The sequence below is a fragment of the Triticum urartu genome, chromosome 2 (genome assembly GCF_003073215.2).
Source record: "Triticum urartu cultivar G1812 chromosome 2, Tu2.1, whole genome shotgun sequence".
Lineage (NCBI taxonomy): Eukaryota > Viridiplantae > Streptophyta > Magnoliopsida > Poales > Poaceae > Triticum > Triticum urartu.
Window position 1 is genome coordinate 676850591 of NC_053023.1, and position 24420 is coordinate 676875010.

The 24420-nt window shown below is 41.7% G+C and overlaps 1 protein-coding gene across 1 annotated transcript; it reads right to left on the reverse strand.

Moving 5' to 3' along the window:
- Positions 1-604: 604 nt before the first annotated feature.
- On the reverse strand, positions 605-8676 carry LOC125539654 (putative ABC transporter C family member 15). The gene is made up of 11 exons (XM_048703155.1): positions 8215-8676; positions 4876-7238; positions 4629-4715; positions 3872-4537; positions 3616-3780; positions 3148-3442; positions 2829-3043; positions 1979-2284; positions 1461-1524; positions 1127-1366; positions 605-1032 (listed from the first exon to the last, which is right to left on the reverse strand). Exons 1-11 carry the CDS (start codon positions 8471-8473, stop codon positions 929-931), a joined length of 4764 nt encoding a protein of 1587 aa, XP_048559112.1. The 5' UTR covers positions 8474-8676; the 3' UTR covers positions 605-928.
- Positions 8677-24420: the final 15744 nt, after the last annotated feature.

Sequence of the window (24420 nt, forward strand, 5' to 3'; positions counted from 1 at the left end):
CTCAACACTGCCTTGCTCGCACCATACAATGATGTTATTTAATTTGAGGCAGAAATGATACAATATTACTAATTTTTATTTGGAATAATATTAATAAATAAAGTGATGTCGTTGTGACATCAGTTTTTTTACGTAGTAATACGTGTCTCATTAATAAAATAAAAATTCACTTACAAGCCATCGACATTACAGGACTGAAAAGATATTTTGTGTTTTCCTTATTTTGAGTACTATATACAGTACGTATTTTACGAGAGGAAAACTATGGGTGCCATATTTTTGGGTTTCTACTAGGGGAGGGAAACCTTGAGCGGGACATGCTGTCTGGCTACTCGTCGGCTTCCTCAATCCTCACACCGCCACCGCTGAAAATCCCAGGAAGGTAGCGAGTGCCTAGCTAAATCGGCAGGCGTCGCCGCTACTCTACCGGCTTCGGTACGATGCTTGCGCTCTGATCAGTGTATGCTCTCGCGGATCCTGCCGAGCTCCTTGTTGCAGGGCTCCGCGCGCCACCTGCTCGACGGAATGCCTGGCTCGACACGCCGCAGCCCGCAGGTAAGCACCCCGCTGGCCGCTGCGAACCCAATTCAGGAACTTCTTGAACTGAAAAGCGATTGCGCACGGACAACGCACACAGAGTAGCTACATATACTCGATCTTTCTGACATCACATCAGAGAGCATTTTACATAGTGCTACTGTACTGTATTACATTACATGGCTTTGATAATTTTTCCAAATCGCCTGAATAATCTAGCTAGTCCCGTCCATTGTACATCCTATATCGTCTTTGTCTGGGTGGGTTTCGTGAGTGCTTGTCGTCTGGAGAAAGGCCGTGTGGTGTGTGTGAGCGGTCTTTCTGCCGGGCTCTGCTGTGCGCCTAGTTGGGTTCATGCCGATTTCGCCGCCGTTCAATTGTTTGTGGTGCTTTAGAACCCCTTGGATCTCCGTGAGTACTCCTTGATGAGCCTGGAGAATTCAGAGTTCTCGTCCTCCAGTAATCTCGACGGCGTGTCGTATTCTATAATTCTTCCTGCTCAGCACAAACGAGTACAGATCTTAGCACTGCAGCAGCTAGGTCCTAAAATGTGGATAAATATTTTGGGTTCTTCGATGACCTGGCTTACCTTCGCTGAAGACGAGAATAAGATCACTGTCGATAACTGTGTGAATTCTATGTGCTACTGTCAGCACCGTGCAGTCCCCAAACTCCTCACGGAGTGTTTGCTGGATAATTGCATCTGTAGATGAGTCAACTGAAGCCGTTGCCTCATCGAGGACAAGGACATTGCTTCGCTTCAGTAGAACCCTTCCCAGGCAAAACAACTGCCTCTGTCCGACACTCCAGTTTTCCCCATTTTCGACAACTGCAGGAGAAATCTTATTTGATCATCTCAATGGAGATATACATAATCTCTTAGCCAATCTAGCATATGTGTGCTATTGTACACAAAAACAAACCTGTTGAGTCCAGCTTCTTTGGGCTTTGACGAACTATGTCACCAAGCTGGCATTTGTCCAATGTCTGGCCAAAAGAAATGTACACTTGTGTTCAGTAGAGGAATTACATCTTTCCGTTCTTTTAACCATTACAATTTTTCGACAATTTCTCCTGTTCTTTTTGTTCATTATATAGATATATTTGAAGAATAGATTTGATAAGGTTGCAATCTGTATGAAACATTGCATCAGCTTCGGTATTTGCAATTGTAAAAGTGACCATCCAAATATGTTTCCTAGAGTACGCTGTCAGAAATTTTGACCTTTCATAGATTAACATAATCACGAGATCATATTTTATCAGCATAAACGGTTATTGATATTTACGTTGAAAAGATACCATTATCCAGAACTATTGTTTTGCAACATGGACTATTGGCAATAATGAGCAATGATACGAGGTGTTAGGCTCTCTTTTGCTGCACATGCTATATAATTTACTCTCTTATAATTAAAACATGTATAATTGACTTATTTACCTCCCATATATGTTGGTCAGAATATTCATTCAGTGGATCAAGATTTCCTCTCACTGTGCCCTCAAACATGGTTGGATCTTGTGGGATGATGCTAAGTCTGCCTCGTAAATCATGCAACCCGATTTTGCTGAGATCAACATCGTCAATTTCTATTGTTCCTACCCTTGGTTCAACAATCCGGAAAAGTGCTTGAATCAAAGTTGACTTTCCACTTCCGGTACGTCCAACAATCCCCACCTTCTTCCGTCCTGGAATTGTACATGATATATTTCTTAAAACAGATGGGAGATGCTCTGCATATCGAACCTGTAAAAGCAAATAGTTACATTAGGTGGCCTCATCTGAGCATGCACATATTTTACAAGAAAATACAAAAATAAAAGAGATTATATTTTATTAAAAAGTACGAGCTTCCCTTCTACTATATTGTAGAGAATGTAAGGGTTTGCTTATATGTCAATAACTCAGCAAGCATTCTTTTATCTGCCACTTTTGTTGTTCATTTTCTCATATGTCTTTTTATTTTTCAACATGTACCATGTAATTTTGTATCGTTCCATACAAGTCATGATTAGTCTGTCCTGGATTATCCAACTATTCTCTTTTTCTGATAGAACATTAAACTGTTATGAACTATGAGCTTTTCTAATATGAGTGTTGCTTGGGAAGATATTTCTGCAAGCTGGTTTAGCCTGCTATAGAGCAAATGTTTATTCAAACTTAATAAGTTGTGTTTGTAGGCTAATATACCCCAGCGATAGAATAAATATTATGTCATATACATATGCATACGCGTGCTTATTTAGGGTGGTTAGCCATAAGTGATAACTCGCAGTAACATCATGCATACCTCCAAATTTCTTATATTAATAGTCCCATCCTTTGGCCAGCTGTTTGGGGGCCGGTGATCGTCAACTATTAGAGGAGCCTCACTAGGGATCCTTGAGTACTGCATTATTCTTTCAACTGAAATCATTTTATTCTCTGTGTTGCAAATGTTCCAGGTTATAGATGACAACTGCCCATTGAGGTTCAGTGCATAAGTCACTGCAAGTCCAGCGATGCCTGTACATACAATTATGTCAGTTTTGCAGCCACCAAAAATCAGTGATCGGAGTATAGACTGCAAAAATGAATCAACTATAACTTGTCTGCATGAAAAAACTTACTTGGATTTATAAAACCTTCGGGAAGACTCACCAACAGAGTCAAAGAAAAGGCAAAGACAAAGTTAGATAGCATGTTTAGCCTGAAGCAAAGCCACTCGATAGCTGAGATGTTATGGAACCATGGTCGTGAGTGGTTGTTAACAAGACTGATGTTTGCTTTTCTGAAACGGTCTTTCTGTCCATATGCTCTAATACTTGCCGCTCCTGTAAGTGATTCCGCGAAATGATGGAGGATTGGAGCCCTTTGAATTTGTGAGAGACGAGCCAGCTCTCTCGCTGTTGGTATGTAGTACCTCTGCATGTCACAGGAAAATATTGGATTCAGTGCTTTGTTAAAAGAATCTATCAAGGAGGAAATTTTCACTTATGGCTTCCTGGAATTCATCGTGCACAGAAGTAAATTGGTGCAGACAATGTACTAGGACAAGTTAAATCTAGTGCAAGAATATCATAATGGGGAGCTCTTACTTGAAACACATAACAGATTGCTGTCACTGGAATAAAGATGGCAAAAACTGGCCACGCAACTTGTGACATAACTCCAATGGTCCCCAGAATTTGTATAACTGAAAACGCGCACCAACCAAGCTTGCTTGCTATTTCCAGATCTAAAACACTTTGGTCACTGGAGACCTGTTACAATGTACAGTACACAGTTATTAATTTTAAGGTGCGTGGGAACAAGGCAGTACAGAATTGATGTGAGGAGTAATTGAACACCAACCCTGTTTAGGATCCTGCCAGTGGGTGTGGAATCAAAGAAGGACATGGGAGCTCGGAGAATGCAATGGAGCATATTCTTGAAGAACTTCTCTGCTGTTAACAGGCCAACAAGTGACACAAGCATAGACCGACCAAAAACACATAGTGCACTTCCTATAGATAGCACTAAGTATACAGACAAAAGAAGGCCTAATCCAACTCTTGGAGTGGTTGCAGATATTGGAGGACACGCCCATGCCATCCAATAGTTGCTTGCTACTTGGAATATTTGGAAGAATGACTGTGCCGCCACTATTACTGGTGCTAATGCGCCACCATGAATAGCCGTCAGGTATGCCCAGTAGACCGTCTTGCCAATTCCTCCCTTTTCTCGTTCTTCCTCTTGTGTCAGCCTTCCTTTTTCATTGAGACCTTGCGAGACATCGTGTTCAGACTCTTGCTTAATTATGCCCTGAACTTGATCATCAGTGTCGTTTTCTCTCTCAAACTCATCATCACTATCTGCTAACTTTTGGCTCTCTGTTGACAAAATTCTGCTGGAACTCTCGGCATTTATAACAGAGTCAATTGCCTGACTATGGGCTCCGACTATGGCTTCAAATCCTATGTTCTGTTTAAGAAGATCATCAAATCTTCCTTTCTGCACAATCTTCCCATCCTGCATCACCTATTATTTTGTACCCCTCTTGGTTATTTTACATATTAACACGAACATACATGTATTATTTACGAACAAAAGCATTTTGTTATATACTTACTAGTATAAGGTCTGCAGCTGGAAGAAATTCAACTTGATGGGTCACATACAATATCGTTTTATCTTTAAGCATCCCCATCAGGCAATCCTGTAGAATAATATAGTAGTTCATTCTGTTAGCATTTATGCAGACTGATGTCTCTAAACCATTGAATAATAAGGAAAAGTAGTGATATTTATCGTGTTTGAATCATATGCGACTAAATTATGGACACATTTATGGGTTTATGGACACTAAATAAACAAACCTTGAAAAGTTGGGCTCCGGTGTGAGCATCTACTGCACTGAAGGGATCATCAAAGAGATATATATCTGCATCCTCGTACACTGACCTTGCAATCTGAATCCGCTGCTTCTGTCCACCACTCATGTTAATTCCTCTTTCTCCAATCTCTGTCAAATCACCATTTGCAAATAGCTCAAGATCTTTAGTCAATGCACAAGCTTGTATTATCTTTTCGTACTTTTCCTTGTCATATGGGTTTCCAAACAGAATGTTGTCTCTGATGTTCCCAGACAGGATCCAGGCAGTCTGAGGAACATATGCTCTGCTCCCACTGACCCTCACGGCCCCGGCTAGCTTAGGCATCTCCCCAAGTATGCATGATAATAGACTGGATTTCCCAGAGCCGACCATTCCACAGATTGCTACTTTCATCCCTCTCTTTACTTTTAAATTTACATCTGTTATAGTTGGAGATGTGGTTTCAAGTTCCCAGCTGAATGCTCCATGATCAATCTCCACATCATAGTCTGTGGCACTCCTTGGTACTTCTGTAATTGCATCGTCTTTCAATTCTTCTTCCTGGAGGTATTGTGCTACTCGATCAGCTGAAACTTTTCCTTGAGCAAACACCGAAAGTAAATCGGGAAGTGTGAAGATTGGATCTTGTAGCATCCGGAACGTTGCAAGAGCAGACAAAACAGTACCAGCTGTTAGAGGAATCCCCATCAATATACATGTACCGAATGTTATGGAGGATATGAATGCAGGGGACCCCCAAAATATGAATGTTGTGAAAGCTGTCAACCTCACAGATTTCCACAACCAATTGTGCTCCTCCCTTCGCAAAGCTTCTAGCTTTTGAAGGTACTCTGTATCCCATGCTTGAAGTTTCAGTATTTTCATGCTTCTAAGTACTTCCGTTGTTGCCTTCATTCTGTTGTCTTTAGCAGCCATGATCTCTGATTGCAACCTTTTCTGCAGTCTGGTCAGAGGAATATTGCAAGCCATTATTACCAGTGTTGCTGCTAAACCAGCCCATGCTCCAGCCCCTAGGTTTAGATAGAGAACATAGACTGCTAGAGAAAGCTGTATGGGTAACATCCAAATGTAGTTTGTGTACCATATAACATCGGTTATCCTCTGTATATCTACACTCATGTAGTTTATGATCTCTCCACTGGTATGCTTTTGCCTTGCACTGCAGGATAACCGGAGCCCCTTTTGATAGATGTGGGATATCAAAGCAGCTCGTAGCCGCATCCCGAGCCGTCGAGCCCCAAAAATCCACTGCCTCTGAGCTACTGTCTCCACAACTTTGGCACTTAAAAATGCAGCAGCAAGAATATAACCTTTTTTCAGTCCATACTTCCTCTCTCTCCCGAGGAACCTCACCAAGTCATTAATCAGTGATGGTCCAACATAGGACGCACATGCACATAGGATCGCAAATACTGCGTTGATTATTGCTTTTCTTCTAATAAATAGGAACATTGCTCTATAGATTGATAAAGTACTCAAACCATGCCTGCGTTCAACATCTGCCAGGATCCTTTTAAATGAATCAGAGAGCAAATCGGCATAGTCCCTTTCATCAATATCTGGCACATCATTCTTATCTAGAGGTTTCTTATATCCAGTAGCAAATAGAGGACCCATCCACGAGAAGGTGACGAGGTCCAGAACGCTTGCCCTGCCATACAGACATGTCCTTTTGGTTTCTGTCTGCTGTCCTGCAGATGGACTCAATAGTGGCTCTGTTATGCCGCTGTTTATTGAGATGATTCCTGTTTTTCCTCTGGCAGAAATTGCAAACAAATAAGAGCAGATAACAAGTGTGAACAGGTCCATCAATTCGGCAAACCCCACATATCCATGATCTGATAAACTGAACCTGAGATCAAATATCACACTGATTACTGATTGCAGAAAGCTAAGTATCAACCATGCCCGAATAATGAGCGGATGCTTTGCAGAATTTGTCTTCTGTAGACTGAATACTGCTAGTGACAATATTATCCAGGAGAGCACCTGTATGCCTTCACCCAGAACAAAAGGTGGGTACCTGCAACCACTTATTCTTCCTTGTAACTGCAGAAAGAATATCCTCAGGACATGAGTGGCTAATATAAGGAGGCAGCAGACTTTGCTTGCTTGATATGAGACGCCCAGCTTTATGTCTGCATTCTGTTGTTCCTGATTAGAATGCTTATTGCTTTCAGGAGTTGCAGTCTTCAATCTCTGCCTGCACCATCTGATTCTCTTGAACAGATACTGAGCCGCGATACTCGAGATAAATGCCAGTTGTATCAATACAAAAGTGCTCGTCCAGAAACAAGGTGAATATACTTCTGGCCATTCTCGCAGGTATTGCGATACAATGGAACCTGCAATGTTGTATAGCAAATTTGTGTGTCAAGAATCGACAACAGAATAAGTTATCCAACTTTATGAATATAACATAGTAGCTGCAGTTATGTCATGAATGTTCAAGAAAACAATAAACAACATGCTTTTTTATGAAAACTGGAATCCCATGCTTTTTAGGAAAACTGGAATCCCCTGAGTAAGACACTGGTCCACTTTGGCAAAGACTTGATTTGTTGATATATTTTGTCCAAGCTAGTTCTACCAGCAACAGTGGAACCCCACAAGATTAAAAACCATAGTATATTCTTCTATTATTCCACTTACTTATTCACATGAATATTCCTCATTCCTTAATGTCAGTATAAATGTCATGTTAAAAGAGACTGATAGTGGCAGGGGCAAAAAGGTCTAGAAAAGATGTACTATCATCCTTGGTTTCTTTTAGAGAGCTGCATAGGAGTGTTTGTTAGTCAGAGTGATATCATCTTTTTGCAGAAAGGATTTTAGGATTAAAACGGAACGCTGATCATTGCCCTTGACCTGGCTGTTATCGCTCCAGTTTGCAAAATTTCCTTTGAGGAGCATGTTTTGAACCTACAAGTTGATTGGCCCAGCCAAACATTCCTGTAGGTAAATTAATTAATGCAGCGATTTTTTTCGGGGAAGCAAAATTGAGCCTCACTTAGTTACATAACAAATGAACACATTCCACACAAACCACCGAGTGCCAACTAAATTACGGGCACATTCTTCTGCAGTTATACCCTCGTTGGAACACAAAAAAACAACCAAACAAACAAACCCTTACTAATAAGACTCGAAATTTCTTGCAGAATCCATTCGTTTGCAGGCCCAGAAAAGCAATACCAAAGGAGCGGGGGCTGAGGAAAGCCATGCAGTGCAATCGACTCGAGGAGAGGAGAAGAATCGGATGCATGGATGGATGAACCTGCCGTGTGCATGCAGGCGGGATGGGGATGGATCAAGACTTACTTGGCGAATCGCCGAGCAAAGCCGCGGCGCGGAGGAGGAACATCTCCTGCACCCTCGCGAGAGGAGGCGAGTGCAGGCCCCCTCCTCCTTCGTCCATGGCGCACTGAGGGTCTGTGGCAAAATGCGAGTGAGAGAGAGAGAGAGGGAGGGAGAGAAGGGAACGAGGGAGGGAGGGAGAGGTGGCGACGGTGATATACGGAGGAGGCGGAGAGACCCTTTGGCCCTGATGGGCGCAGCTTTGGCGTGTAATGCAGAGCATGCCGTGTCAGAGGATCCAGAAATGAAAAGAAATGCGGTGCGGTTTTCACCCGGCTGCTCTGGTCTGGTGCACCATGCATGCATAGTGGATCTGTATGCATGTCCATGTCCTAGCGATTTGATGCTTGCTTGGTAAGGAGAATCGTCAATTTGGTATGGCAAACTGTTTAGGGTGCGGTGACTATTCAACTGAATCGTGTGGATTTTAGTATATTGGTACTCCCCCCTGATGCTCTTATATTTCTTTACGGAGGGAATTAGTGATCTAAACGTTTTTATATTTCTTTACGAATGGAATTAGTGATCTAAACGCTCTTATGTTTCTTTACGGAGGGAGTAGTATATGTATATAGTCTTACGTACCGAATGGAGTTCTTTGTAATAGATGATCTGAATCAGCGTGGTAAAGCGAATATTATGCCTGATATAGGCACCCTTTCCACAACCCACACGAGTTTATATTATCAGCAGTTCCATCCCATCCCTTGTGATTCAAGTGAAGGCGCACATCATCACTAGCTTTCCGTCCAATGCGCAGCGGCGCACTGGACGGCCAGGCGAGGTTAACGCGATCAAACGGCAGCCGTAGCCATCGCGACAGGTACGTGCAGAACAGCTTTAACCACGGACGACAAGAGAGCAAGGACAGTGCCGAGATTAGTAGCAGTATGATAAACAAAACAAATCTCCCCTATATATATTCCCCATCTCCTGATTCTGACCCGGCAGCACGATCGCATATGCTGATGCATCGGCGCGCAAAACGGCAACGGCGCCAGAAAATCTGAGCACGGAAGTACATTTATATTTGTCTGGTGTCCACGGGAGAAGGGCCTCACGTGGTGCCGTGCCGTGCCGTGCCGTCGCGGCGAAAAGCTATGCCGGTTTTGTTAACTCGCCTGCATCATATGGCATGGCCGCCGTGCAGAGCTAGCTAGAGGCCGGAGAGTGCGACGAAACTTGAGCAGAAAAGGGCTGGCTTCAAAATTAATTAATCAATCAGATAGAAAAGGTTGCACATCAAATACTACTATAAATATACTTAATCCAAGCACATGCTGCCCAACGTCGTCACCTGACGCAAACGCATGGCGCGCCAAGCTGCTGCTGCAAGTGGTGAATGACGAGGTCTTGGCCGTGACAAGTCGACTCAGATTCTTAAAACAGAACCGAGCGAGGGAGGGCTTTTACCACCGGTGTTGCGCGTGCGAGACAAGCAGACAGAAACCAACGTGAATACTACTACGTGGTAGTACGTGGTAGGTTATATGCGACGCAGGATGGCGACGGCGCACTAGCGAGCGTGGCAAAGCTGCGTGGGCTCGGCCAGGCTTTACGCCGTCGTCGTCGTTTTCTATCCGATGGACCGGCCGGCCGGCCATCCGACGTGCTCGTGCTGGGTGGACGGCCACGTCTGCTCCTCCTCTATGCAAAAGGAGGCCACGGCGAAAAGGGGGACACGGCCGAGTGGTGGTAGGGCGGGGGAGCGGCGGGCCGCGGGCCACTTGATCGGCGCGCGCTCGGCGTAGGAACCGAGGCCCCAACGCAACGGCCGCGCGCGCGGAGTTCCGGGAAGGTGACGGCGCCAGCGCATGCGCCTGGTTTGGCTTTGGCTTTGGCCTAAGACCAGTCACAACGGGGAGTAACTTAAAGTAGTAACATGCATATGTTACTACTTTCACAGTGGGTAGCAATATATTTGTTGTGTCATGCATCATTTCATTTATTAGGTTGTAGACTTATTTTTTCTTGATATGTGTGATGTTACAGTAACTAGCTATGTTACCACATGCCTTTTTTTCTTCATTAATTACATGCCACATCGTCTATTTTGCCTAGATAAATGTGATGTTACCACCTATGTTACTCTCATTGTGGGTAGTCTAAGGCTAGTCATAATGGGAGTAACTTAGATAGTAACATAACGCACTTCAAGAAAATTTTACTTATGTAACATGTAGTTAATAAGGAGAGATGTGTTTATAGTAACATAATATGTTACTGTAACATAACGCTTCCAAAAAAGATGAATCTACAAGCTAATATAAATAAGACCATCTATGACACTAGTACTATGTTACTTTGCACTATGAAGATAGTAACTTAGACTAGTGTTATGTATATGACACTAGTATAAATTACTCCCCACTATGACCAGTCTAAGCCGTGATGCCGCTCGATTCGCTGCGGTGCCATTGCCAGTGCACGGCCGGCCGGTAATGCTCGGCTTCTTGCTTCATGTCCTGTGGGCGCTAGCTCCAGTCCAGTCACGCCTCACGAGCCGCGTTCGATCGCTCACAGTCACAGCCTCGTGTCGTGGCGACGTGTACTATGTACTACTAGCCCGTTTCATTGGTTAATGGTGACAAGCGCGGGCTCCATCGCTGCACTACTCACCTTAATTAGGTCGTTTTGGCTTCGATTTAAATGAACTCCCGCTTTCTTTCAGCAAATAATTATGATATACTTTCCCTGTTCGAAAAAGCTTGTCTTAAATTTGTTCCTTAAACGAATGTATTTAGCATTAATTCGATCGCACTACTACCCTAAAGAACAAGCCTTTTTCAGACGAAAGGAGTGCCTGAGAGCGACCTGGCCAAGCGAAGCGACGGTCCATGCTGCCATGCATCCACCATCACTGCCCAAACTTTATACAGCAATATAGGCATGGCCAGCTAGCATGCGACAACAGAAAACTGCACTGCAGATCACACCGTACGTACGTACGTACACGTGCGTCTCTCTGCGACAAACGAGTGTCCGCACGTACGTACGTCTGTATACGTTCTAGAAGACCACACGTACTAGTGCTGTACAAACTGTAGAGCCTGGCTACAGTAGGCAAGCTGTACGTGTGTGGCTTCATGTGGCGTCCATCGGTATGAATCTTTATATTTATCTTTATCTTTATCTTTACCTAATAATAATAAAATAAATTGGGTTTTTTTCATCCGTCATGGCATTTTTCAGAAAAGTTCCTCGATTTTAGATAATTTAACCCGCAGTTCTGTTTTAAGTTAAAACGAATCGTTATTTTTGTATTTTACACAAAAGTCCCTGTCTTTTTTTTGAAATCAACCCGCCATCCGGATTTAAGTCACACTCAAACCGTTTAAGTCAAAGTAATTCATCCGCGGATCATATTTAAGTCAAACAAATGCTTTTTAAAATCATCCATATCTTTTAAGTAATTCAGATCATATTTAAGTCAAACAAATACTTTTTAAAACCATCGAAAACCCCTCTGATGTTTTAAGTAATTCATCCGCGGATCATATTTAAGTCAAACAAATGCTTTTTAAAATCATCCATATCTTTTAAGTAATTCAGATCATATTTAAGTCAAACAAATACTTTTTAAAACCATCGAAAACCCCTCTGATGTTTTAAGTAATTCATCCGCGGATCATATTTAAGTCAAACAAATGCTTTTTAAAATCATCCATATCTTTTAAGTAATTCAGATCATATTTAAGTCAAACAAATACTTTTTAAAACCATCGAAAACCCCTCTGATGTTTTAAGTAATTCATCCGCGGATCATATTTAAGTCAAACAAATGCTTTTTAAAATCATCCATATCTTTTAAGTAATTCAGATCATATTTAAGTCAAACAAATGCTTTTTTAAAACCATCGAAAACCCCTCTGATGTTTTAAGTAATTCATCCCGCGGATCATATTTAAGTCAAACAAATGCTTTTTAAAATCATCCATATCTTTTAAGTAATTCAGATCATATTTAAGTCAAACAAATGCTTTTTAAAACCATCGAAAACCCCTCTGATGTTTTAAGTAATTCATCCGCGGATCATATTTAAGTCAAACAAATGCTTTTTAAAATCATCCATATCTTTTAAGTAATTCAGATCATATTTAAGTCAAACAAATGCTTTTTAAAACCATCGAAAACCCCTCTGATGTTTTAAGTAATTCATCCGCGGATCATATTTAAGTCAAACAAATGCTTTTTAAAATCATCCATATCTTTTAAACCGTAACTCCGATTTGAACATGTTATATATGAAATTTGATTAGAAAAATATGTAGAATATGATTATGAGATTATTTTACATGTTAAGTACTTTTAAATATTATTTTGGAATATATATTTGAGTCAAACCAAATGATTTTCTAAATTATATGTATCTTTTAAACCGTAACTTCGATTTTAACATATTATATATGAAATTTTATTAGAAAAATGTGTGGAATCTAAATATGATGTTACTTTTACCTGTTAAATATTTTTAAAATATTTTTATGGAAGCAAACTTATAATTTATAGCGCAAGATTTGTTTTTTTTTCATACCGGCGGCGATCCGGATTACAAATAAACACACCACTATAACCATACAAAAAGAAACATCGATAACTACACATGCATACCTCTAAAAAATGTCGCAGGAAAAAAGAACAAATTTCTCATCGCGAGAGTGAGAGAAAGCGAGCGAGAGAGAGGGAGAAAGAGACGCATTAGGATTAACCATATTCAACACATGTTTTTTGTTGTTTTGTGTGAACACCGAAGCCATCGCCAGCGAGAGTGAGAAGGAGGGTAAGCGGCAACACAAATATGATGCCTCGTAAAAATAAAGGAGATGGACCTATTGTGGTCTTGAGCGATGGTTGTTGAGTTAAGAGAGTGTGTTATGTTTTCTCTTCCGTTGCAACGCACGGACTCTTTTGCTAGTACAGTACAAACTTTGTACAGAGAGAAATACTCGAGCTTTGTCAGACAACTATTGCACTTCGAATATTCCAATGAACCAGCCAGATCAGTTTAACCTACGTACGTAGCTCCTCGAGTTTCTCTCAGTGCTAAGTTAATTAGTGCTCGGTAACAAGTTTGAAGCGCCAAGACTAAGGTGAGATGCAACACAATTGACTAAGAGCATCTACGGCCGGGCGCCCCAAACAAGTCTCAAACATCCGAGCAATTCGCCTGGTCACTGACCGGTCACAAAAATGTGATCTGGATGGACGTCTCAGATGAGTCTCAAACGTCCGTGCTTACCGGCACCCTCATATACAATCCAAATATGAAGTGGATATGGGGGCGTCTGGGCGTGTCCACCAGGTAGGACTGACAATGGGGCCCCTTGCAGAATCGTTCGGAAAACAAGCGGTTCGACGGACATCTCCTCCTTCGCCGCGGTGTGAACGTCGCGTGGCGTCGCCCCGGCTCGCCGCCCGGTGCCAAATTCGGCCGGCGTCCCCCAACCCTAGCCCACACACCTCCTCCCTCTCTGCGCCGTAATCCGAGCCCAATCCGCCTCCTCTTCCTCCCTCTCCCTACGCTCTCCGGCATCGCTATGGTCTGGCGGAAGATCACACGTACGCTACGCACACGCTGGAGCACCGGTACCAGATCATGGAGGAGATTCAGGCGAGGCACGCTGGTCGCATCGCTGCCGGGCTGCCTCCGGACTTGCCGGAGCCGGAGGAGGAGGAGGGAGAGCAGCTGCCGGAACTGATGAAGGTGGCGGATCTGAGCTTCAACATGGAGGATGCGAAGGCAGAGTTTGCTGTAACCCAAGCCGCGGAAATGGCAGAGCAGCAGACCATCCTGGAGTCCATCCAGGATGATGCCTATGTGAAGGCCAACCGTAGTTTCTCCGGCAGGAGCGGGCGGCAACCGACGTGCTCTTCGCCGAACTTGATGCGGAGATAGAGGAGGAGGCCGGACGGAACAGTAGGAGGAGACGGAGCTGGAGCTGCCACCCATGTGCCCGGAGCCGGGCATGAAGATAGTTGACATCTTCGACCAGGAGTACCTTAGATGATCTATATGATACATAGCTTTTTATCTTTGCGTGCTTTTGTATGGATTTATGAATTCTAGTATGACGTGTCCGGATGTAGTTGTGCGAATTTGAGCACTGACGTTACAGCCTGCGAGCGTGCTCGGGCGCGTCCGCAGGTGTTTAAGAGGTGATATTTTATGATATGCCGCTGTAGATGCTCTAATTGCGCTGCCCGCTTATAGCATAGGGCGACACTACAAGAGTTAAACAACTTTTTTTTTTGAAAGTACAAGAGTTAAACAACTACTGGTGCAGATATGACTGAGAGCATATGCGATGGATCGGACATCGGAAAGCGCACATTGGTTCCTGCTCGCTTTTGCTGCGCGTGGTGGTCGATCGATGGATGCAGCCACGATCTGCAGCGGTTAGGTGGCCGAGATCCACAAGTTGTAGTACCGTTAGGCCTTGTACAATGAAAGGTGCTTAGAGAGATGCTTAAAAAAATAAATCTGGTTTTTCTAAAGCACCGTTTTCTATTTCTACAGAAGAGACGCTTAATTAAGCGTCTATCATATATAAATAAGCACCGGTGCTTAAAAAAAGTCTGATTTGTTTCTTTAAGCACCTCCCCCTAAGTATCTCTCATTGTACAAGGCCTTAAGACAGTGACCGCGTCATTCCTTTCCCTGACAGGCGCCGTGTGCAATTATTGGAGCCCCGTCACCATAGGTTGAGAAGTCTGCACTGGCCACCAAGGAGAATGCACCGCCACAACCAAATAAGCAGCGTTTTGTACGTACACGCGTCGTCGCACTTTCCACTCTTGTCACTTTCGAATCTCGATCACGTACGTACTTGCCGCCGGTAACAACAAACAAGGAATCATCGGGGAAACTTCTTATATCTCATGCTTAATCACCTTACCTTGGGTGCCACGTAACCAGCTCGATCGGGCGGGAAAAAATAGGTCGGTACACAGGACGGGACAAAGTGGTTGGCCGAGGAGGATTAGAGATCCGTGCGGCGCAAGTCGATCCAGCTCGACCCGACTGAGAAGTCTAGTCTCCTCAATGATTCCACAATAATAATGCTTGATTGGTCGATCGTTTTCGTGTGAGGTGTTGTGGGAGATCGACGTGAGTGCGGTCCGACGTGCCGCCTTTCCCCCTTTCTTTTTCCGCTGCATAAGCACAGTACGTAGCACCTTGGTTGCTACTCCATCAACTCGTCCTGGTCAGTCAATGGATACCGTTCTTTGCTGGAGTATGACTGTAAGCATTGTCTTTTTTCTCTTGACCTGTACTTGCTGGGAATCAATGGGTGGCCAGAAATTCGGTTTTAGTGGATCTGTTGGCCAGATTTTTCTTACGCACGTTTTCTTTTACAAAGCTTAGGCACATTTTTCGGCAAGAGTTTCTTCTTTTTAATACAAGATTAAAGATTTTATTTTTTTGAGAAATTGAAGATTTGATTTTTTAGGCAAACTCCGGAGCTTTTTTTATTCAAACGTCACCAATGTTTACAGGGCTTCCTTCGCTTGGAATTCAAAGTCGCTTTAGGTTTGTTATCCAGACGGGAATGCACAAAGAGTACCCTTCAGTCTGTTAACGGGCCGGTGTAACACTGTAGCTCCCTCAAGCGATTTTGGCAAGGTACTATGGGAGTAATTTTTTTTCCTAAAAAAAATCCGTGAGATATAACTTTCTTTGTTTCTATGAGTTTTATTATCGGTTTTCATCGATTTTCATTGGGTATATTTTTTTTCTCAAATACATATTGACTTTTTCAATGCACGTTATACATTTTCTGTATACATATTAATATTTTTGATACACATGAAACATATTTTTAAATATATATTTTAATTTCTTTAAAAGATTAAAAAATCAAATACATTTTGAGCATGTTTTTGAATAGTACAAAGCATTTTTACAAATTACAAAAAAAATATTGTATTTTTTAATGTCACAAACATATTTTTGAAATGTGAGAAATTCTTAAAAATTCCACAAACTTATTAAATTTGAGAGAATATTTTTAAATATGTGGTGAACATTTTTAAAAATTTCATGAAAATATTGCCCATTTATAGAAATAAAAAATATCAAAAAAGAAAAGAAAAATAGCAGAACAACATGTGTGCTAATGAGCCAGCACTTCTGCCATACTGGGCCGGCCCATTTAGGGAGCAACTAACCGAGGAGCCGCGCTCCTTCGGGAGCCTCTCCAACAATCACCTCGGGTGGGCTGAGAGCACGTCACTTGGCATGCTCTCAGCCGCCTCCACGTGTCGTGTTCTGGGTGCTCCCTTCGTTTTTTTATTTTCCACATGCGTTTTCAGCTTTTTAGATTGTTTCTTCCGGGTTTTTTTTTGACTTTTCGATTTTCCATGGGTCTTTCTTAGCTTTTGGACAATCCTTTTTAAAAAAGTGCGAATTTTTTTATTTTTTTATTTTTTCCTTCCGCAAGAGGCACGGTTTTGCTTTCGCGAGAGGCACGAATTTGCTTCCGTTAGAGGCACGGCCGTGCCTCTTGAAAACAAAAAAAACATTTTTTTTTTCCTTCCATGAGAAGCACAATTTTGCTTCCGCGAAAGGCACTCTTGGAAATATAAAAAAAATATTTTTTTCCTTTCGTGAGGTACGGTTTTGCTTTCGCGAGAGGCATGGATTTGCTCCGGCGAGGGGCACGGCCATACCTCTTGAAAACGAAAAAAACACATTTTTTTCCTTTCACAAGAGGCACGGGTTTACTTCTCGTAGAAGCACAGATTTGCTTTCTGTGAGAGGCACAGCCGTGCCTCTTTCGGAAAGGAAAAAAGACATGCTCCCGGTTCGGTTTTTTCGTCAAAACCTATAAACATCTCTACTCCTAATGGACGAGTTGGTTGAATAGTCCCGGTTTATTTTCGTCTCACCTCCCACCACCCCTCCCATGCTAAAACCGAATTGCGTCTGATACTCCTTCAATTTATTCGTAATGTATTTATGTGAAAAAATCAATTATGATTCATCTCTAATCAGTCTCTGAAAAATCAAATTTAAATTAATCAACTATACCATAAGTTCCTCAATCACATTAATTAATATTTCCATACGTCTCAAAAATTACATTAATTAACGTTTCCATACCTTGCCCAAAATATTAATTAATGTGATTGAGGAACTTATGGTATAGTTGATTAATTTAGATTTGATTTTTCAGAGATTGATTAGAGATTCTTCGGTACACACGTAAAAGGTAAAAAAAGGAAAAGAAAACAAACCAGGAAAAGGAAACATATGCATGGACGTCAATCCCCTTCAGCTCTCCCGCTCTCTTTCCTTTCCTAGGATGTAGCCGCCGATTTTCTCCCTTGCTCATGTTCTCCTTAAAGAGGTGGACATTGAGAGGCAACGAGCATGGTAGGCCTCAGATCACGGATCCTCCTGACCTTGCAGTCCTTCTCCGATGTCGTCCCTGCATAATCCAACGCCCTCCTCCTCTCAGTGCCGCACCTGCGTCATTGGAGGTCGTGTGCAAGCTGGCCCCCGTCCCCGAGTATCTTCAACAGGTTGTGTGCTGCTCCCAGATAACACAGTTCGTGGAAGAGTTACATCGAAGTGAGGGTTGGGGAGAACTGGCGTCGCGCCGCCGCCGATCTGCTGGATGACATGCAGCACGACCATGCCATCGAGCCACCATAGCCGCTCCTTCCAGTAGGCAATGAGGTTTGGTCGAGGGCAGGGGTAACGGTTGTGCGTGCTTGCTTGCTGTTATTCTCGAGGTGGATAGGTCATGCCATTAACCCTCCTCCACGCATGGCGCAGCTTCCTCCGATCTCGCCCATCCTCGAATCCCTGCTGGCAGGTGATGCTGCTTCCTTACCTCAACGAGTCAAAACTGAAGGCATCCACTTCTTGTGGTAAGAACCGATCTCATGTATTGCCATTTTTATAAGTTTCTTGATGCAAATCATAGCAAGAATATTGTGTTCTTCCTATTTGTTTGATTAGTTCCAAAACAGAAGCAATTCTATCGTGACGATTTCAAATGTTTCTTGTAGAAATTTAGCATAGTACTAAAGCAACTGAATTATCATTTATCACAACCGCGGGCTAATTCTGAAATAAAAGCAATGGTGAATTTTTTCGTTAAACTGTAATCGATAAAACGCCATTTTATATATTATTTAACTATTGGGTATGTTAATCTTTGGGTTCATTGGATGTGAATAATGGACCTGGTATGATTGGTGCTTGTACAATTACGTAATAGGAGTAGCAGCATTATACATCTTTCGAGTTACAGTAGGTCACCAGTGGCAATTGCGGCTATGGATGTTCCACAATTGTGTGTACTGCAGGTGTACGTGGATTAGGAGAACAGTGTGAGCCAATGGATTTTTCCATGTCTTCCTCTACGGCAAGCCCTTGAGTGTATTTTATTTATATCTCAAGAACATGATAGTTTCAAGAATATATACGAGTCAGCTATCTTGTGCCCTTTTGTCCATTTTTACTTAAATACTATGAGGCAACTACTTATTTTTATTCTTGCCATTGAAGATCTAGGTAAAAAGAAAATTAATGAACCTGAAATATCGACAAAACAACAAGTATTGTTAACCAAGGAAAATAAGTCATGATAAAGACAAGATACGTTTTGACCAGAAAAGCTCGTGCTCGATTATTTTGAGCACAGGCTTCTTCGGTAAAGACTCGATTTTTTAATCGATGTATGTCTAATTCTAAGTCTTCTTTGAGATGTACATGATGAAAGAAAAGTACTATTTAGACAGAAATTGGTGTGTCTATGCCGGGTGTTGTCGAGGAAGATAGTAAACTCATTGAGGATGATCATTGGGGTTATTGCGAAGCTAACTGTTTGGTGGAGTAGTCTCGCGACATGGAGGACAAGCCATGAGACATGAAATAACTGGTAAACTAAAGGATTCCCCGCGCATTGCAGCGGGAAATTTAACAATGACTTGGAAAGATATGATTCTTTTGGAAAATTGTATTGTCTGATAGTTGCTCCGAGTGACACATTTCAAAGCACAAGAGTCAAATTGTGGCATCTTCTAAAATCAGTCTCATGAAAGTGAAACTGCAGCGTACATTTATATCTCATTTAGGGGATTTAAGAATTACATTGTGACTTCCACTAAGGAGGGCAGTTGTTTCCAAGTAGGCTACAATGCGACTTAGAATAGAACAACACAATAATCAGTGGCGGAGGCACCGCCCAGCGACCCTGGGCACTTACCCGGGCTGGCTGGCTCCTCGACAATGGCGATCCGATCGATAATAAAGTGCTAAACCTGTTTGGTAGCTGGCTTTACCCGGGCAAAACAAAATTGGGCCTTTTTTCACACGTTCACAACCCAATAGACAACAGTACGTACTGCAATCTGCAGCCCAGAACGAAACAACCTCTGTTTGACGAGTGCAGGACGCGAGGGAAGGCGAACCCTAAAAGGCGCCCTCTGCGGCCGTTCCTTCGATCTATGCAAACGGGCGCACACCCCCCACGCCGAGCTGGGCTGGCCCATATTCCCTTCCTTTTCTGTTTTAAACTGGCGCAAAAAAGAGCGATCGGTAGGATTCGAACCCCCCACGTCATCGTGCAAGCTAGCTTCAATAGCCAACTACACCAATCCCACCGATGTGGTGATCTGCAACCTTTTTATCATTTTGTTCTTTCTTCTGTTTTTTATTTTTTATTTTTCTCTTTCCTTTTTCTGATTCAACGGAAAAAGTTCATCGAATTTGATGAACCTTTTTTCAAATCTGTTAAACTTTTTCAAAAATCGATGAACCTTTTCATTTTCGATGCACTTTTTTCAAACCCGATATCGGTGAACTCTTTTTTTTCAAATTTGGTGAACTATTTTTTAGTTGTGAACATTTTCTAAAAATCGATGAACTTTTTTCAAAATCGGTGAAATTCTTTTCAAAATCGATGAACTTTTTTCAAATTTGATGAACTATTTTAGAAAACCGATGATTTTTTTTACTTGTGAACGCTTTTTGAAAATAGATGAACTTTTTTTCAAAATCGATGAACTTTTTTCAAATTTGATGAAGTATTTTTAGAAAACCGATGATTTGTTTTACTTGTGAACGTTTTTTGAAAATCGATGAACTTTTTTCAAATTTGATGAACTAGTTTAGAAAGCCGATGATTTTTTTACTTGTGAACGTTTTTTGAAAATCGATGAACTTTTTTCAAAATTGGTGAACTTTTTTTCAAAATTGATGAACTTTTTTCAAATTTGTTGAACTATTATAAAAACTGATGAACTTATTTTTGGAAACAGATGAACTTTTTTTCGTACGTTTTTTTGAGTGGAGGATGAAGGGTACGTTTTTTTTAGTAAAAGAACGAAGCATAGTTTTTTTAAAGAGAACGAAGCTTACGCAAGCGTGAGCTGGCGAGCGATTCACTGAATTGCCTCGTGATGGGCTGGCCCATACCAGGTGCTACGTGGGTGCCAGAAACTCCAACCGGTGCTAGTGTGGAAGAACTATAATTTCTAATTACTCTAGGCAGCTATGGTAAGAAAATACTCTGTATTGACTTCCTTTATTCATCGGGATTAAGTCCCTTCTTATAAGCGATCTAAATTATCCATTTCTGCAGATCAGGAGGGATCCAGAGCTGGCCCTCAAGGAAAAACTAAACTGATTACAATCTGGACTCTTTCTCTCTTTATCTAAACGAACTCTGAAAGCTAATTGTATTCTGACTCAAACTGAAAGGCACGGGAACAGAGTCTCCCTGCTACTCACTCCTCCTATGGTGGTTCCTTTGCTTTATTGTTGTGGGCCCTACGGCTATAAGTCTGGCCCCACATAACACAGTGCCAAACACAGATGAAGTAATACCTGTTCGAACATTTATTGCAGTGAGTTATCGGAAAGGGCATTTGCCTCGTGATTTTCTTTAATGCAATGTTGGTACGTTCCATCTGACCATCTCTATTCTTGCTTTCGATTTTCAATATATTTACATCTCACAACTAAATTTATTTTAATTACAAATCCATTTTTATCTTGTAATGCCTTCTAGGACTTTGGCAACATGGTGAGTTTGCCTCTATGCGAGTTGGTTGTATGTCTTTCTTTTGGAAAAAAAATGAAAAGTTGAGTGATGCTTTTGACCGTGGTGGAAGAAATTGCTCAATCACATATGGTATGGATAGCTTTACTTTTGTTAGCAAGTAGCAACATGACAGTTTGCCTCTATGGACGGCTGGTTATGTATCTTTTGTTGCCAAGTCTCAACTTTGTTTGTTCTATGAAATGGATATTGAATTATTGATATATCATATATTCGTTCATTTTAAAATTACATTTTGAGTGACTATTATGTTTATGTTTTCACTTGATGGTATATTATATGTTGCGTATCCGAATAGACAATTTTTGATTTCTAGATTATAAACTTAGGCTCAACTTGCCCAGGCTCCGCAAAAGTTCTGGCTCCGCCCTTGACAATAATTAACCGAGGATAATGAAAGGAAGTTACCTGGTAATTTCCCCGATCAATTCATACAAAAAGAGTAGTCTAAATCATGCAAAACAAAATAAACGCCAGTTTTCAGAAAATCAAGGCATATAAAAATTATATGTCTCATGATAAAGCCCATAGTAAAATAGTAGAATCTGAATGTGTAACACACCACTTCGAGAGATAAATGCACATGAAAAGGAGATTTATATCTCATGAGCTCAAAAAAAGACTAAATTTGACACCCTTGTCTCCGAATATCACATACCTGCACGAAATAGGTCAAGCAGAGAAAGGTTAGAGGAAACAATTGAATTATGAGCCAACAAATACAGTAAACTGCATTGCTATAATACCACTTGACTTGTTGTACATCCAAAAATTAGAAAATTGAGAAATAGAAATGGGTCAGTACATTTGGAGAGATATCTTGGTCTATCTTATTTCTTTGTATGACACTGATAGCAATATTCCTACAATCAAAAAATGGAGAAATAAACATAGGTTAATGCTGATAAATTTTACTTTCTTAGTGGGCATGACGATGAGCTTAACAAGTAAGTACATAATAAAGATAATAGGTGCAGGATAAGCATAATATAACATGAGAGGACTGAACTAAAAGTAATTGCTTAAAAATCAAAAGCAGAAACGAGTAAGACAAAAATTAATTAAGAAGAGAATGATAAAAAACATTTGGAGTTGTTGAATTGGTACTATAAGCCATGATATTTTTTAGCGCTCATTCTTGTAAGGAATGAAGTGAACGATCATCCATGCTTGGGAGCAGATCTGCTGGAGAAAATGAAGTGGGGAAGGAAGTGAATCGCGGTGAGATGGTTGCGCCTCGCGAGGTAGATTTTTCCCACGGGAGAAAGATTGGTCGTTATGTTTTTTAGGGTTGGAAAGGAAATGGTCCATTGCAAACAGGACCGGTGATGTGGCAACTATGCTGAGGTGGATAGGGTGCATGTTAAGATAAATAGATAGTGGAGATGAGTCTCATAGGTATACTAGATTTGTATAATCACTTTCATTTTTTCGTCCCATCAAGTCAAACGAAGAAAGAAGATAGACCAAGATCAAATTCACTACTTACGTTGAATGAAGGAACAATACGTCGTGCACACGCATTAGACAGAGTGAACTAGAAGGGATAACTGGATCTGTACAATCACTTTCATTTTTTCTAGGAACATTGGATGTAATTGATTTGATAAAGAAAATGACAAGGGACTATTCTATGATTGATGTATGGTAAATTTGTGATGAAGTATGTGTCTGAATCAAGTATTATCCGCTTAATCTTTGATTTATCGGTTTTGCTAAATCTCATGGGCATGAATTATTTTGTTACGTGAGCAACTTTTTGCTTTGCACGAGGCCGAAGATGTGGACGACATGAGGAGCGCTGACCACGACGAGGGCGAGCCGGTGATAGCTGGCGTGAGTGGTTGGATGCAGGCGGTTAGGCCTGGGTAGGCCACGGCGGAGGAGAAATCATCGCGGGTGAGGAGTAAAAAGATGAACATGTGGGGGCGTGCTCCTAACCATTGGATATTTGATGGCAAAAAATAGTGATTGACACGAAGAATTTTTCAGGCACCTAACGTTAGGTGCCCCTTTAATTTATTTACAATCATTTGCCCGTAGCAACGCATGGGCATTTAACTAGTAAGATCTAATTTTAAAGATCTCAATGCGAGGAATCCAATGATGAAAACGTTTCAAAATTTCTACGCATGGTTTAAGAGTAAAACATTTTCAATAATCGGCTCTAGAAAAAAGGGAAAACTCTCTCGTTGCGACAAGTGATGCACTTTCGTCACTTGTCGCACCCTGGGAAGGTAAAAGTGACCTTTACAAAGAGTGCTTCTAATTAATGATTTCACAGTTCTTTCGTCTTGCTGCAGGTAAGACAAAGAGACTGCGGCTATGTTCCCCTTATTGCAAGAAAGGAAGTCCATTTTTTACCCTTAAATGTGGCCCCATGGACAAATAACCTCCAAAACTCTAATTTGGTATGATTTTGACCCCAAAATTCTGAAAAGCGGATAAATCTTCCCCTCGGGTGATTTTGTTGCTAATTTGTCAGATTTTAGGCGGTTTTGGAAGATGATAAGGGATGACATTTTTGGCATGGCACCCAGCGCTTTTCTTGGTTACACTGGACCAGACAAGTCGCTCGATTCCTTCACTAGTCGCTCCCTTCATTCTCCATTAGCAAGGTCGCCGCCGTGGTAGATGGCGTCGAGGACGACACCATAGCGGTCGTTGCTGTCGAAATCCTCAGCCCTTGCTCTCTTCCTCGTCCCTAGTCTGCCTTCTCATCCAAATCCCCATCCTCTCGGCTCTTCACCTTTGCCTTGGCAAAAAACTGAAACTCTAGTTCCCCAAATGCCTAATCGCCATGGCGCATAGCTCCAGGAAGAACGAACGCTTTGAATTGATGCACGTGCGTACCAATACTCGCCTTCACAGGCGACGTGGTGGCCGGGCCCAGCAGGACATGGCTCGTGATGCCGACGTCAATCATTTTTTTATATTCAAATGCATATAGCTCAAAAAAATACTTAAAATAAATAAATAAATAAACCACAAATTTTAAAAATGTTACTATAATATAAAAAAATATGTTAGCGCAATTTTCAAAAAACTTTTCATGCCAATGAACAATGTTGCCACATTTCAAAAAATGAATGCG